Source organism: Abrus precatorius, unplaced genomic scaffold (assembly GCF_003935025.1).
Source record: "Abrus precatorius isolate BTA unplaced genomic scaffold, Abrus_2018 Scaffold9, whole genome shotgun sequence".
Taxonomy (NCBI): domain Eukaryota; kingdom Viridiplantae; phylum Streptophyta; class Magnoliopsida; order Fabales; family Fabaceae; genus Abrus; species Abrus precatorius.
Window position 1 is genome coordinate 14903953 of NW_020874439.1, and position 16228 is coordinate 14920180.

General features: G+C 35.7%; 2 protein-coding genes and 1 non-coding gene across 5 annotated transcripts in view; 2 read left to right on the top strand and 1 right to left on the bottom strand.

Annotated features, from left to right (window-relative positions):
- The window catches only part of LOC113850545 (ribulose bisphosphate carboxylase/oxygenase activase 2, chloroplastic-like), a 44867-nt gene that overhangs the window by 22724 nt on the left and 5915 nt on the right, over positions 1-16228 (top strand). The window lies entirely within an intron of this gene.
- Positions 8523-8629, top strand: LOC113851761. Its single transcript, XR_003502326.1, has one exon. It is a non-coding gene; the product is annotated as a small nucleolar RNA R71 (small nucleolar RNA).
- Positions 13111-14091, bottom strand: LOC113850874. Its single transcript, XM_027481398.1, has one exon. The coding sequence runs from the start codon at positions 14089-14091 to the stop codon at positions 13111-13113; it is 981 nt and encodes a 326-aa protein (XP_027337199.1).

Sequence of the window (16228 nt, forward strand, 5' to 3'; positions counted from 1 at the left end):
TATTCAATTAAGAACAAGGGCAAGTTCTAAAGAATGCAACCAAATATGATTAATCACACAAGAAAAAGAATTAGACAGCTCAAATCTCACTAGGTATTTATAAGTGATCATGTGGATTAATGAAAACACAATGCACTTTTTAGAAATATATGCACCTAGTGGCAATTGCCTCATTTTTGAAAATACAAGTGTGATCTCATTTTGAGAATGGGAAAAACAACTTAAAAAGAAATTCACACAAAATTCACAGCCAGCAGTTTATTATTCTAGTATTTTGGTGTTTTTCAAACACAATTCAGTGTAATGTGAAGCTAACACATGAATAAGGGGTAAAGAATGAAACCCCCCTTTCATGGTAGCTTGTGCAAGTGTCACCATCCAATGTGTGTGAGTGTTGTGTGTGTGACATTCTCTGCACAAAAACACCAGAATTCCATCAATTCACAGCAAGAGAAAAATGTAATTAGTTAGGAAGCTAATATAATTGCAGAACAGCTAAGTAAAAATTAAACCAAATTGTACCAAATAGTGATTACAACCCAAAAAGTTAAAAACTACCAGAAATTTACAAACTCCTAATAACAGAAATTAAATTCCTAAACTAGTCTTCTGCTGAATCTTCTTCCTCTGAGCTTTCCTCTTCAGAACCTTCTTCTTCTTCTTCTTCCACTACCTCTTCAAATGTTGGCTGAGGAAAGTGGGTTTTGTAGATTTGCATATTCTTGAAAACAGAAGAACGAAGGCATTGGGCATTCTCTGCCAAGTCTGGAGTATGATACATTTCATCTTTGGTCATTCCCAATTTCTGACCAATATTCAGCATAATACATTCCATTAACATAACTCCAGCTTTGAGGCTATTGTGCAGCTCAGTCTGCCTTTGAGCCAATTGATTCTGCCCTTCAGCTAGCTGTTTCAGAGTGTCCTTCATCATCATCAGCTTCTCTTTCTTGTATTGTGAAGGAATTGGAACTGCAGAGGTGCAGGAGACAGTTGCATAAATCTCTTTGATCAGAGCTGCAGAAATGGATGGTGCAGCTCTGATTTTCTGTTGATAATCGCAAAACTCTACTCCTGCGTCTTCACAAAGTAATGTAATTACTGAAAGGGAAGGCTAATAAATCCCTTTTTGTCTTCAGTATTCCCAAAATGCATTCACTTATTACTTCTCCCACATCTATGTAGATGTCGGAGACTATGGCAAAAAGCAAAGCAGCCCTCTTGACAGCTAGTGTGGAGCTATATTTGACATGCATGAAAGAATTTAAGATAAACATGCTCCATACTTTGGAAAAGGGCAGAAGATTCTTGGTCACAATGTGCTTTGGCTTCTTAGACTGGTTGAGCTCCCATGTGGTGCCTGGTTTCCCAATCCTTTCCAGAATCTGCACAAAATCAATATCTGGACTTTCCTTAAATGTTTTGAAGTCCAGTTGTGCAGCATGTTGTGCAGAATTAATTTCTAACACCCTGTTGATGTTTGCTGGAGAGAAGTCAATCCTCATGCCCTTGACCATTGAGCTGAACTTAGGGATTCAGTTTCCCTTAAACCTCATGGCATTGGCGTAAAATTCCTGAGTGATTTCCCTCTAACCTAGGCCAGTTGTTGCACAAAAGAATTGCCAGCCTCTTTTCTGGATTTCCTCTTTAAATTCTGGATAATTGTTCCCAGCTATTTGGAAAGCTCTATCGGGAACAATTTTTCTTCTTAGAATATTGGCTCTGAAAAAGTTTTCATGAGCCAAACTTCTGAATCTGGGATCATGTGTGGCAGGTGGTGAAGATCTTGAGGGTGCAGCTGTTCTTGGTGGAGGTGATGGTGAAGGAGATCTTGTTTGAAGTGGTGGAGATGGTGAAGGTTCAGGTGATCTTGGGTGAGGTGGGTCAGAGATTTGAATAGGTGAAGCACTTGAGGCACCATCAGTTCTGGCCTTCTTTGCTGCTGAAGTGTTCCTAGCTTGAAGATTTCTGCTAGATCTTCTTGTTGGAGTTGTGGAAGATGCAGCTCTCTTCTTCTTAGGAGTGGTAGAAGATGCAACTTGCTTCTACTTAGCAGTGCCTATAGGTGTGTTGAATGAAGTCTTGACCGTTTTTCAGTTTCTGCAAGAAAGAAAAGTTTGAAATTTAACACAGAAAGTTCAATAAGATAATTTGCAGAATTTCAAGTTTTCTAACACTATAACCATGCAGGTTGCTATTAAGATAATTCACCATACACATACTCATACACAACTGCACAAGTTTAAGCATTAACAGTCAAATCATGTTAACTTCCAATTTCTGAGTTCAGAGTGCACACTCTCAGACAGTATCATGTTAACGCAAAAGAAGTATTTCATATTATCAATCAATCTTTCAACAAACTCTGTAATTTCAGTAGGAAACTATGTTAACAATTGATGTCATATCAATCTGCAGATAGGAAAGCACAAATGCACAGATTTGAACAATCATATTCAAAAAATTCTAAACTGATCTCCCTAGTTTTGTAAGTTTGAGTGCACATGTTCTCAGAAAAATATGGTAATGCAGAGAGCTAAGTTTAGATTTAAACTAACTTTCCACCTATTTATGCAACTACTCATTATTAGCAAGGAGTTATTGTATCACATTCATCCAAAACTGGTTTCAGAATTACAATTAATTTCAGAAAAGCATATTCAGACCTTTTCAATGCAACACTTTCACAAAAGTCTGTTTATACATATTGGATTCTGCAGAAATTTGATTCAAATTTTATGCAATGTAGGTTCGACTTTCTTAAAAATATCACGACTGATAGTAACTACTTATTCAGCATTTTTTTTTTCATTGAATCAAAAATTATCAGAACAGTGGCTCATTACTCATCTGAGATTTTCTTCTAACTTTAAAATCAAAACATACAAATACATAATCTTGAGCAATCATATTCAGAGAAATTCTAATTTGGCAGTTCACAATGTATTTACTTTTGCAACGAAACAGGGTAGCAAAGAAATATATTTCCAATTTTCAACTAATTCCTCGACATGGTTCTTCAACTCAATCATTTTCAGCAAAAACAATTCAATCAAAGCAAAGCAGGTTCAAATGTTCTTGTAAAAAAATTTAAATGACAGAGAGACTCATTCAGTGTATTGTTCATGCTATTATTGAGTTAAATAACCTCAAAATAATTTTCTATTACTCCCTTTTTTCATTTTTCTTAGAGTATAAACACTGAAAACTCTAACCTGCAATTTCAGAGAGAAGAGGGTCGCGTACCTGATGAAGATGATAAGGGAATATGGGGGAAATGCTTGTTATGGCTAAGTCGAGACACAAGGGGCTTGCAATCGCACATAACTTTCAGAGAGAAGAAGAATTTTTTAGTGTAGAGGTAAGGGCGTGTTCACTTTGATTTATATTTATAATCACGCTTGGGCACGTGACAACTTTACTTAGAAAAAGTGAACGTTATACATTTAATACACTCAGCGTTATCACTATTTTTTAGCAGAGTGAGTGTTCCAGAGAGTGGATTTTTCAGAGTGAGGCACGCGTTATCACTATTGCTGAGCAAAGTGATAAAGCGCAGCAAAGTGATAACTTTTTTCAATAAAAGTACTAACGCGGAAATATTGGAGGTTTACTTACCTGTGCGTAGTCACTTTTACCAATAAAAGGGAACGATCCAGAGAGCTAGTTTTCCCATCTGTCTCTGTGTGATCACTTTTATCAGGAAAAGTGATTGTTCCAGCAGGGATTCTCCAAACTTAACTCTCTGCATAGCTCCTTTTCTGCAAAATAGTGACTCCTCTCATTAATCAAATACCTCTAAAACCTCAATTAATTCAGTTTTCATTCTTGACTCCATCAAATACACACTCTAAACATTGAATTTCAATTCAAGTATCCCAAATGTACCTCAGAAAATCTGATACAGTAGAATATTCACATACATTGTGCAGAAACTTCCAGAAATCTATCAAATCTAATTATGCAGAATTTCAAACTTTTAACTACACATTCACCTCATTAATTCCCAATTTAAACATCCAATTGTACCTTAGAAAGCCAGATTCAGCAGAGCTTGCAGAAAATTATAGAAAAAATGAATATGCAGAATCACAAATTGCAGAAACTACAGACTATGAAATGCAAACTCCTAAAACACTACAAAAAGCTTAAAATGAGTTAGAAATGTGAGTTGCCTCTCACAAAGCGCTTCTTTAATGTCACTAGCTCGACATTAGTTGTTCCTCACTCAAGAGGAACAAATTTTAAACATGATATGTTCCTTGCAAACTCCTCTCCATGATAGATTTTCAATCTTTGGGCATTGACCTTGAATTCTCTCCCTGTTTTCTAATCTTCTATAAGAATTGCCCCAAAGGGAGAAGTCTCCTTAATTAAAAATGGTCCAGACCATCTAGATTTCAGTTTTCCTAGAAACAATTTTAATCTTGAATTGAATAGCAGTACTTGCTAGCCAGGTCTGAAATCTTTTTGCAAAATGAACTTGTCATGGATTCTCTTGGTTTTTTCTTTGTACAACTTTGCATTCTCATTGTCTGAATTCCTCCAATTCATGCAGCTACAGAACTCTCTTCCTTCCAGCATTTGACAGATCAAAGTTAAGCCATTTTGTAGTCCAATATGCTCTATGTTCCAGCTCTAGAGGTTGGTGACAGGCCTTTCCAATTTCTAACTAATATGGAGACATACCAATTGGAGTTTTAAAAGCAGTTCTATATGCCCACAATGAATCATCCAGCCTCTTTGACCAATCCTTCCTTGAGCTGTTCACAACTTTCTCCAGAATTTGCTTGATTTCTCTATTTGAAACCTCTACTTGTCCACTTGTTTGTGGATGGTATGGAGTAGCAGCAACCTTGTGCTTCACACCATATTTCATTAATACAGCTTCAAGCTACTTGTTGCAGAAATGAGTACCTCCATCACTTATCAGCACTCTAGGCACACCAAATCTTGAAAAAATGTTCTTTCTTATAAAAGAAATCACTACCTTTGCATCATTTGATCTGGTGGGAATTGCTTCTACCAATTTAGACACATAATCCACAGCAACTAGAATGTATTCATGTGAGAATGATGGGGGAAATGGTCCCATGAAATCAATCCCCCATACATCAAATAGTTCCACTTCTAGGATGTTGGTTAATGGCAGCTCATGTCTTCTTGAGGTATTTCCAGTTCTTTGACATTTATCACAATTTTCCACATACTTCTTGGCATCTTTGAAGAGTGTAGGCCAAAAGAAACCTGCTTGCAAAACATTTACAGCAGTCCTTGAACTTGCATGGCGGCCTCCATATTCTAAATTGTGACAATGCCATAGTATCTCAGCTTGCTCACTTTGTGGAATGCACCTTCTAAGTAACCCATCTACTCCAATTTTGAATAGGTATGGGTCTTCCCACACATAGAATTTGCTGTCATGTAGGAACTTCTTCTTTTGCTGCCAAGTAAACCTCTTTGGAATGAATTGAGTGGCTTTAAAATTTGCAATGTCAACAAACCAAGGCATGTTTTCCACTGCAAACAGCTTTTCATCTGGAAATTCTTCATTTATTTCCAATGATTCAGTGGTTAAACTCTCTAAAGGTAATATGGATAGGTAGTCAGCAACACTATTTTCTTTCCCTTTCTTTCTTTAATTTCTAGCTCAAATTCTTGGAGAAGCAGAATCCATCTTAATAATCTGGGCTTTGTATCCTGTTTTGTCAAAAGATATTTAAGAGCAGCATGATCAGTGTATACAATCACTTTCGAACCCATTAAATATGATCTGAACTTATCAAAAGCATATACAACAGCTAAAAGTTCTTTTTCTGTTGTTGTGTAATTTACTTGTGCAGGATTTAACACTTTGCTTGAATAATAAATAACATGCAATTTCCTATCTTTTCTCTGTCCTAACACAGCACCCACTGCACTATCACTTGCATCACACATGAATTCAAAAGGTAATTTCCAAACTGGTTTTGCAAGGATAGGTGCAGAAATCAGTTTCTCTTTTAAAACAGAAAATGCATGCAAATAATTATCATCAAATATGAAATCTGCATCCTTTATAAGTAAATTACTCAAGGGTTTAGCAATCTTGGAAAAATCTTTTATGAATCTTCTATAAAAACCAGCATGTCCTAAAAAACTTCTAACTCCCTTAACATTGATAGGTGGGGGCAATTTACTAATGACTTCTATCTTAGCTTGGTCCACCTCCATTCCTTTCTCTGAAATTTTGTGACCAAGGACAATGCCTTCTTGTACCATAAAATGGCACTTCTCCCAATTCAACACAAGGTTAGTGTCTTGACATCTACAAACCAAATGGCATTCTCCTATATGCAAAGACTCCAAATGGACATGTAAATGCAGCTTTCTCTTGATCCAAAGGATCCACAGCTATTTGGTTGTAACCTTTCAAATTTGTAATACTCCATCCAATTGCAGATTTGTGTTCTCTCAAAATTCTTAGCAGTTTTCCCTCTTGTTCTTCCTTAAGTTCATTATTGATGATGACTGGATTTTCATGTTTCTCATCCAAAAATGCATATCGCAGGTGGGAAGGAAACTGTTTCAGCTCTAGCTTTTGCTTTTCCTTTTCTTTATCACCCTTCTTCAGCTCTTCCTTTACTGAATTTTCTGCAAATTTTTGAATTGGCAGAGCTTCCAATTGCTGCTGCACTTCCATGATATATTTTTCATGCAGAAGTTCAGATTTGTTATTCCCTGCAGATATTATTTCTTCTAACACAGTAAGTTCATCAATTTCATTAATATGGTGTTGTGTAATAAAAGCATCCAGTATATCTACCTTCATACATGTACTATCTTCAATTGGATATTTTAAAGCTTCAAACACATTAAACACTACCTTCTCATCTTGAACTTGAAGCATAAGTTCACCTTTCTGCACATCTATTAAAGCTCTCCTGGTTGCAAGAAATGGCCTCCCTAGGATCAAAGGAATGTTAGAATCCACCTCCATGTCTAGAATTACAAAATATGCAGGAAAAATAAACTTATCAACTTTAACTAATAAATCTTCAACAACTCCATATAGGTAAGTGTATGATCTATTAGCTAGCTGCAGTGTAATGTTGGTGGGCTTCACTTCCTTTATGCCAAGTTTCTGCAGAACACCCAATGGCATCAGATTTATGCTTGCTCCCAAGTCACACAATGCTCTTTCCACAGTGTAGTTTCCTATTTCACAAGGAATGCTAAATAATCCAGGATCTTTCAGCTTTTGAGGAAGTTTTCTCTTAAGAATGACATTGCACTCCTCTGTCAAAGGTACTGTTTTATCATGCTCTAGCTTCCTTTTTCTGGAAAGTAGTTCTTTCATAAACTTTGCATATGAAGGCATTTGCTCCAAAGTTTCTGCAAAAGGAATGTTAATTTGTAATTTCTTAAAGACATTCATAAACCTTTCAAATTGTTCCTCTTGTTTAGGATTTTGGACTCTTTGAGGATAGGGCAGTCTCTTGTATTTTTCTGGATCTATTGGCTTACAAGCTTCCTCAAAGAGTTGTTTTTTGGTTTTCCTCTCAGAATTCATAGAAACATCTACTTTTTCTTCTGAATGGTCTTTCTTCAATAGCTTAAAATTTCCTTGCTACAGATCTTGTTCAATTTTCCTCTCTGCTGCATCATTCACTTTCTTTTCTGCAGGTTTAGGACTTGCAACTACAGCTCCACTCCTTGTAGTTATGGCTTGACATTGCTCTTTAGGATTGATTACTGTATTGCTTGGAAATCTTCCCTCATCCCTGCTGGATAGTTGTTCAGCTAATTGTCTGATTTGTGTTTCCAATTTCTTCATAGAAGCTTCTTGGTTCTTGAAGCTTGTTTGAGTTACTTTCATGAATTGCAACATGGTTTCTTCCATCTCAGTCAACCTGTCATTCATAGGCTTGGAAAATTTCTGATTTCCTTGAGGTTGAGTGGATGAATTCCTCTGAAAATAAGGCTGTTGTGTTGCTGGACCTGCATTAGAAAAAGGCAAATTTGAGTTAGAATTCTTTGCAGTAGAATATTGATTATTCCAATTAGAATACTGCTGAGTTCTATTATTCGAAAATTGAAATCCAGGGGGATATGATTGTTGTTGTCTCTGAAAATTATTCATATAATTCACTTGTTCTTGTGGTTCACTTGTAGATGCCTCACATGCGCCATTTACATGGTTTCCTCCACAAAAATCACAACTTAGTTGACTGGTAGGTATACTTCCTATTTGCATATTGCTAATTTGTTGAGTTAAGGCAGCTAATTGTTCTGAAAACATTTGATTTTGTAGCTGATTCTGTGCAAGAAAAGTTTCCAGAACCTTAGCTTCATGACCTGAGTTTCTTCCTTGATTTCTTGAGTTTGAATTCTGATACATTGAAGATGCCATCATCTCAATAATTCTCTGAGCTTCTTCCAAGGACTTTGTATTTAATGAACCTCCAACAGCAGCATCATCCATTGTTCTTGTTGCTGCATTCATCCCATTATAAAAAGTTTCTAATTGCATCCAATCTGGGATACAATGATGTGGACACCTTCTAAGCAATTCTTTGTATCTTTCCCAAGCTTCATACAATGATTCTCCTTCTTGCTGCACAAAGGATGTAATTTCTCCTCTCAGCTTAGCAGCTTTGGATGGAGGGAAGTACTTAGTTAGAAACTTATTCACAAGTTCTGTCCAGGTTGTGATGCTTCCTTATGGTTGAGCTTGTAACCAGCATTTTGCTATATCTCTCAAGGAAAAAGGAAGTAATCTCAATCTGATAGCTTCTTCACTAACTCCATTCATTCTTATGGTGTCACATAGCTGCAGAAAATTTGAAATATGTAGGTTAGGATCATCAGAATTTCCACCAGAAAACTGATCCTGTTGGACTAAGTGTAATAAGGTAGGTTTAATCTCAAAATGGTTGTCTTGAATAGTTGGCCTAATTATAGAAGAGTTAAAACCTTGCATGTTAGGAATAGCATAGTCCCCTAATGTTCTAATTCTATTTTGTTCAGCCATCTCTCTTGCTGGATTTGGTTGTCTCAAAGGTGTAGGTGTTCTTTTCACTCTAGGATTACTCTGAAATTCTGGAGAATGGACAGCTTCTAATTCACTATCACTTCCTATGACTTTTTCTGCTCTAGACACTTTTCTCAATCTTCTCAAAGTTATGTCTATGTCAGGATCAAAGACTAGAATTGATTTATTCTTGTTTTTACCACGCATATACAAATTACAATGAAACAAAAATAGACTACAACCAGTATTCAGAAATAGACAACAGAAATCATGCAAAATCTATCAGTAAAAGCATATAGAAACTTAAATCTAGCAGTTGCAGAATTGTAAAATCATGTAAAAATATGCAGAATGGAAATTACAAATATGAAGACAATGAAAATCGAAATTATGCAGATAAAAAGGATGTAAAAACTCTGAAGCAAACAGTAATATTATGCAGAATGCTACACAAGGTGCAGAAAAATTATGCAGAAAGAAATTTGAAAGTAAAACAACAAAATAAATGCTCAATCTAGCTACTTTTCTACTACTAATGATATTGAAATGCAAATTCCCCAGCAACGGTTGTCACGACCCCTTTTATAAGGAACCGAGAACATTGTTTCTACATCACAAACTTATTTAAAATAAATAAAGTATAGAGAATATAAATATGAAATTCTCTTCTCATTCAAAATAAAACAGAGTTTCTTACAACGAATATCTAATAAAACAACACAATATTACATTAGTTCATAATATTCAAAATACCCAAAATTATACTACGTAGCTCCCTCTACATGAGGTCTCAAAATATAAGGGAAAAAGAACTTTGATGCAGTATTACTTGACCCCAGCTTCTAACACTTCTTCACTAGCCCCTCAGCCTGTGAAGTAGATGCAACACCTGCTACATCTGCTCACGTACCACCGTACGATCATCGCAGTACACACGCACACAACGACATAGAAAGAAATGCAAGGGTGAGCTTACCAAACTTAAAATAAAATCATATATATAGAGCAAAATATTTCTCACAGCAATAATCCCATGCATTTCCAGCCCATCTAATGCACAGCATGAAAACGGTTTCCAACTGGTTTCACAGCCTAAGTAATCCAGAAGGAACCGAGCCGGTCCGGGAGCGACCCATTCCGGTATCTGGATCCAGACAGCACATCACAGCAGCTCAGCATGAACTTACCGTTACACGTCTACCCACCTAAACATGTAACTTGTCTCTATAATGATGCAAAACATATATCTCAACATGATGCACACCGCCAAAATTATTTTAACAGCTCAGCTAAGGCAAGTTTAAGATAGATCAGCCAAAATCTCAGCATTTTAAATCAATTAACAGCAGTTACAGCTTAGAAAATAGCTTTTATTCAATAGATCTAACAAAATCATATCAAAACATCTTAAAATAGCATATTAAACCGTTCAAAACGTAGTTCATAGGTTAAAGTAAACTCCCCTTACCTCAGAAAGATGATTCACACTAGATCTACCGAATATTACTTGTTTTAATGCAAGATTCACCGAAGATTCGACTTTAAAACGAAGTTTCTCCTAAGAACACTATGAACTTCTATGAGAAAGAGAAGGAGAAGAGAAACGAACGATAAATCTAACTTCAAACTTAAAGAAACTTACTTCAAATCCTTCAGAATAAACGTAGGATCTTAGATCTGGCGAGAAATCTAAGTTTAGGAAGGTTTAGTATGAGAGAAATGGTAGTTTTTGGCCTTAGAACCTTTGAGAACCTTGGATAGGGGTGAAGAAATGAAAATTTCGTGTGAAGCCCCCTTTTTATAGAAAATTTTTGAAATTTACTGTTCACCGCCGAATTTACTGTTCATTGCCGGAAACACTGTTCACCGACTTACTGTTCACGCCGAAAACACTGTTCAGGGCACTATTCACGCTGGAAAATATTGTGCACGCGTACTATACACGCACTGTACGCTTATGTGACGTCAGCAGTCACTGTACATACACGGTTTTCACTGTTCATACGCAGTTTGCACTGTTCATAGGCGGTTTTACTGTTCATTCGTCACTGTTCATACGGTACTGTTCACTTCTTTTTCTTTTTTTTTTTAAATAATTTCAAACTCCATCTAAATCTATTCCAATACCAAATAATCCTTCAATTAACATTGAACAAGTATAAAATATTATAGATTACTCAATAATAAATCTCTAGCCTGACAACGGTGCCAAAAACTTGTTGTTGGCAATCTACACTAGCAAGTGCACTAGGATTGCAGCAAGTAATGAGTAATTTTTAAGATCCAAGTATCGTCTCCACAGGGAATTTAGGTTTCAAGTGCCACTTCACAGAATTATAACCATTTGAGCCATACGAATTTTGGAATGAGATTTGTAACATATAACAGCACTAAACCAAAGCAATTAAAGGTAAAGAACTTGCAGAAAAATAGAGTATAAGATTTGTAATGAGATGAGATAGGAATGAAGAATAGTTAGGAATTTACTTTACAAGAATATCAATATTAATTCAATTATGCTTCTGAACATTCAAGAACTTGGTTAATTGACAATCAGTTTCGCATATCAATAGCCAAAGGGTAATTCCTTAACTCATTGACCCTAACAAGTAACTAAACCACCCTAATCCCTTAGGTGAAGTTCAATTTCAAGTTGCATTATGACTTAGAACCTTAAGATTGCAAAATTAGGTCTCCTTATCCCTAAGAAATCCCCAAATTCTGATTGCTAACTCAGATCAGATAAGCAAATCCAACTTCCATTGGTAATTGTTCCTCTAAGATGAATCAAATGAATTTCCATTCATAGATTGCAAGAAAAACAGAATTCACAATTCAATTAATCCAAGAACTCAAAATTCAGAAGCAAGAGTCAAATCAATACATCAATTTGAGTTCCATAAACTCCTAACTACAAAAAAAACTACTCAGACATGGGAGAAAAGAAAGAGAAAGAAGAAGAAGAAGAAGAAAAACTCCAAGAAGCCATGGCTAGAAGCTCCAATCCGATTCCTCTTTGTGGAAGCTTCAAGACTTGACCCCAATCTTCTCTCTCAAGCTCTCTCAACGAGATCTAATAGAAAAATGGAAAAATAAAACTGAATCGCAGAAAATCTGCACGTTTCTGTTATTTATAGAATTTTCTAGATTTGCGCATTATCACTTTTATGAGAAATAGTAGCCACGCAGAAGGTTTATTTATGGTTGCGCGTTAACACTTTTATGAGAAAAAGTGACCACGCGCAACTTTCCTGATATTGAAGGCTCTCTGGAACTATCACTCTTGCTGATAAAAGTGACTACGCAGAGCTCAAGTGGTTGCGCGTGATCACTCTTAAGAATAAAAGTGATTAAGCGCAACTCGCCAAGTTGAAGGCTCTCTGGAACGTTCACTTTCGCTGATAATAGTGGTTACGCAAAGCTTTTCCTGATATTTGCCTCTCTGGAACACTCACTTTTACTGATAAAAGTAATAACGCCCAGGCTTTCTTCTTTTTTGAACTCTACAGTGATCACTTTTACTGACAATAGTGATCACGTCCAGTTTGCACTTTCTTGGTCTTGTGTTTTTGGAGTCCAGACTTGCTTCTTTCTTCTTCCTTGTCATCAAGCCTCCATTTCCATGATCCTTGCTCAATTTATTCCTTCAAAAACAAGATTAAAAACTTAATTTCTAAGCAAAATTTCTACAATTGCTAAGATAACTACATATGTAAACAAACTTCAATTCCTTCTCTTTTTTCTAAGTTTTTCTGCTTTCTTCATATATTTTTTTTATTAATTATGTTGGAATTATGCTAAAATATCAGTAAAAATATGGATTCATCAATCAATATTCAGCTTGGTGGAGATTATCACTAGAAGTTTTTCATTTGCCTCTAGATAGGCATATTTCAGATGTTTTGGCAAAGGATTGAGCTCCAGTATGGGAGGTTGCTCCACAGAGGGAACTAATTTGACACTCTCATTAGAAGAAATCTCTGCAACATTCAAATCAAAGGAGTTAAATTCAATTGTTCTTGCTGAACTCAATAAATCACATTCTACCCTTACTAGTTTTTCAATCTCTCCAATATCATAAGTTACAGAATTCACATTCAAAAGTCAGAAATACAAGTGTCACACATAGAGGAATTATTACAATATTCACAAATGGAAGTGTCTATAAGTTTAGAAAAAGTAAGAGAAAAATCTTCTTCTAAAAGTTCAAAAAATTGTTCATCTATCAAATCATCAAACAAATCAATCTGGAAGACAGAATGTTCTTCAAATGGGTGTTTCATGGCGTCCAAAATGTTGAAGCTCACAATGCTATCTCCAAACTCCATAGTAAGTGTCCTGGCGTGCACATCAATTTTTGTTCTTGTGGTCTTCAAGAACTGTCTTCCTAGGATAATAGGTGCAGCACTCTTCATTGACTCTCCCTCTTGCATATCCAGGATGTAGAATTCAGCTAGGAAGATAAGATCATTTACTCTAACTAGCACATCTTCAACAACCCCAGCTGGATTTGTTATGCTCCTATTAGCTAAGTGGATAACCACACTTATAGGCTGCAGAGGGTCAAGAGATAGTACAGTAAAAATGGAAAATGGCATGACATTTATGGATGCTCTTAAATCTAACATGGCATTCTCAATCCTATTATTACCAATGATGCATGGGATGGTGAATGTTCCTGGGTCCTTACATTTTTCAGGCATTGTGGATCGTTGTTTCTCAAAAAGTGCAGAAACATTCCTACCCATGTTTACTTTTTCATTAACCTTAAGACGCCTCCTGTGAGTACATAAATCCTTCAAGAACTTGGCATACTTAGGTATTTGCTTGATTACATCTAGTAAAGGTATGTTCACCTCTACCTTCCTGAAGGTCTCTATAATCACTTTCTCAGCCTCTTCAATTTTCTTACTTGGCTGGATGACTATATGAGGAAATGGTAGAGGAATTGCTCTTTCAACATTTTCTACTCCCTTGGGTTGGGCAGGTATGGATTCTGGCTGTTCTTGAGTGTTTTCCTCTCTATTTTGACCAACTATAACTTGAGTGCAACTTGAGTCTTCTTTCTCCTTGAGCATTGTGGGCTCTTGCATCACTTTTCCAGATCTCAGGGTGATTGCACTTACATTTTTAGGATTTACCACAGTTTGTGCAGGGAGGTTCCCTGAGCCTTAAGATTACATTTGATTCAAAAAGGAGGCTAGTTGTCCCACTTGATTCTCCAAAGTTTTGATACTAACGTCAGTTCTCTACTAAAAAGTGATGTTGTTCATGGTCAATTGCTTCATGAGCTCTTCCAATGATGGCTCATTTTTCTGGGATGCACTTGGTTGTGAGGAAGATGGTTGGTTATGATGTTGGGCTTGTTGTGGTTGATGTTGGGATTGATGGAACCTATTTCATGAAGAAGATGAAGGTTCTTCAAAATGTTTAGAATTATGCTTATGTGTTCTAATGTTTCTATGAAATGTCCAGAGATTCCACAAGTCTCCAGGATTTGATCTTGTCATTCACTAGAAACTATGAGTAGTGAAAAGAAGTAAACTAAATGAAATAACAAAAAATGCATAAAAATGCAGATAACAATTATGCAGAAAACTAATATCTAGTTGCACTAAAATAAAGCAATAACACTGAGCAACAAAAAAAATAGAAAAAACTGCAAATTATTCCACAAACGTAGCACACAGTCACAAATTATGCAGTAGAAACGAAACAAATGTAACACCTTAATATATATATATATATATATATATATATATATATTCATTTTTTCCTCCTTCCTTATATATACATATACAAACGTGTTTTGATTTCAAAAATTGATTTGCCTTGATAGCTTCTTTTGTTACCTACTTATGTTTCAGTGTAATTATAAGCCAATTCGTGCAAAAAGTCTTACTAAATAACATTAAGTGAAAAACCTTCACAATAACTTCTCTTTCACAAAAAAAAAAAGAAGGAGAACCCCATATTTCTTCAGGACATCCACCACGTTAGAAGTTTTAGACTATTGTCGGAATAACCCCATTCATACATAAAATCCTCAAACATATAATAAAGGACATTCAGTCCCATCTTATTCATGCATGGCGTGATTAAGGTGTTCTTATTTTCAATCCACACGTGTATCCTACTCAACTATTTCCTCGATTTGGTAGATGTTACTCCAGCCATGATGTTCATACACATTAGGAAAGTGAGGCAGAATTTAAAAACCCAAAATCTTGACAACATTACATAGATCCTCCATTAAATTTAAACCTTCCCTGCATGTGAAACATGTCCTTCACTTGTTAAGCTAAGAGCCACCTAAACCCCTCAAATCCAGCTTGAAAAGACCATGGTTCTGCATTCTTCCTCCGAAATGAAGCCCATTAATGATTAAGTGAGTGGCATGGGGAGATCAAAACACAACCACTCGTAGTCTCATCAGATTGATGTTACTGCACTACACGCTTAGAGGATTTTGCCATTGAGAAGAAGGGACAAAAATAAAGAAGAAGAACCGAACTTAACAAATCTGTTGCATGCATTAGAAGACGAAGGGAGAATGTGTCAAGGGTATCCTTCTATTAATTAATTTAAAGACATTTGATTCTTGAGTGTTTTGATTTTTTCCTCTCCTCTCGCAATTCGTCATCTCTCTTTATTTCATTCTTTTGCCCTGCCTCTCCAAGAACTTTGATCAAGGTTTCCACCGAGCTGAACCAAGATCTTTCACATCCATTATCTCTTTACCTTGAGACCTTTGTTGACAAGTAAGGGGGAGTCCATAATGTGTGAAAATCTTGCTGCATGTATTACCAAATTTTTTTGCTGCATTTTAGTTAAACTTTATTGTTTATTTAGCTGAATCTTTGTCGTACATTCAACCAGATTTTATTACATGCGACTTAATAAATAAAATCAAATCCTTTCATTGGATAAGGAAGAGAACGAAGAATAATAAAGAATTGAAATAGAATGTAGGCAATGGAAGTTAAGAATAAATATATTATAATAATTATAATAATAATAATAATAATAATAATAAATATAATAATAATAAAATGAAAATAACAATGATCATTAGTGCCAATTTCGTGTATGACTAACAAATGCTCTTTGAATGAATACAACAAATTCCATGGTTTAAAAAGGGACCTTAGAGTCAAAATGAGTGGTAGGAATAATGAAATAAAAGTTAGCCCATATGGTTTTATGTGAAGATCT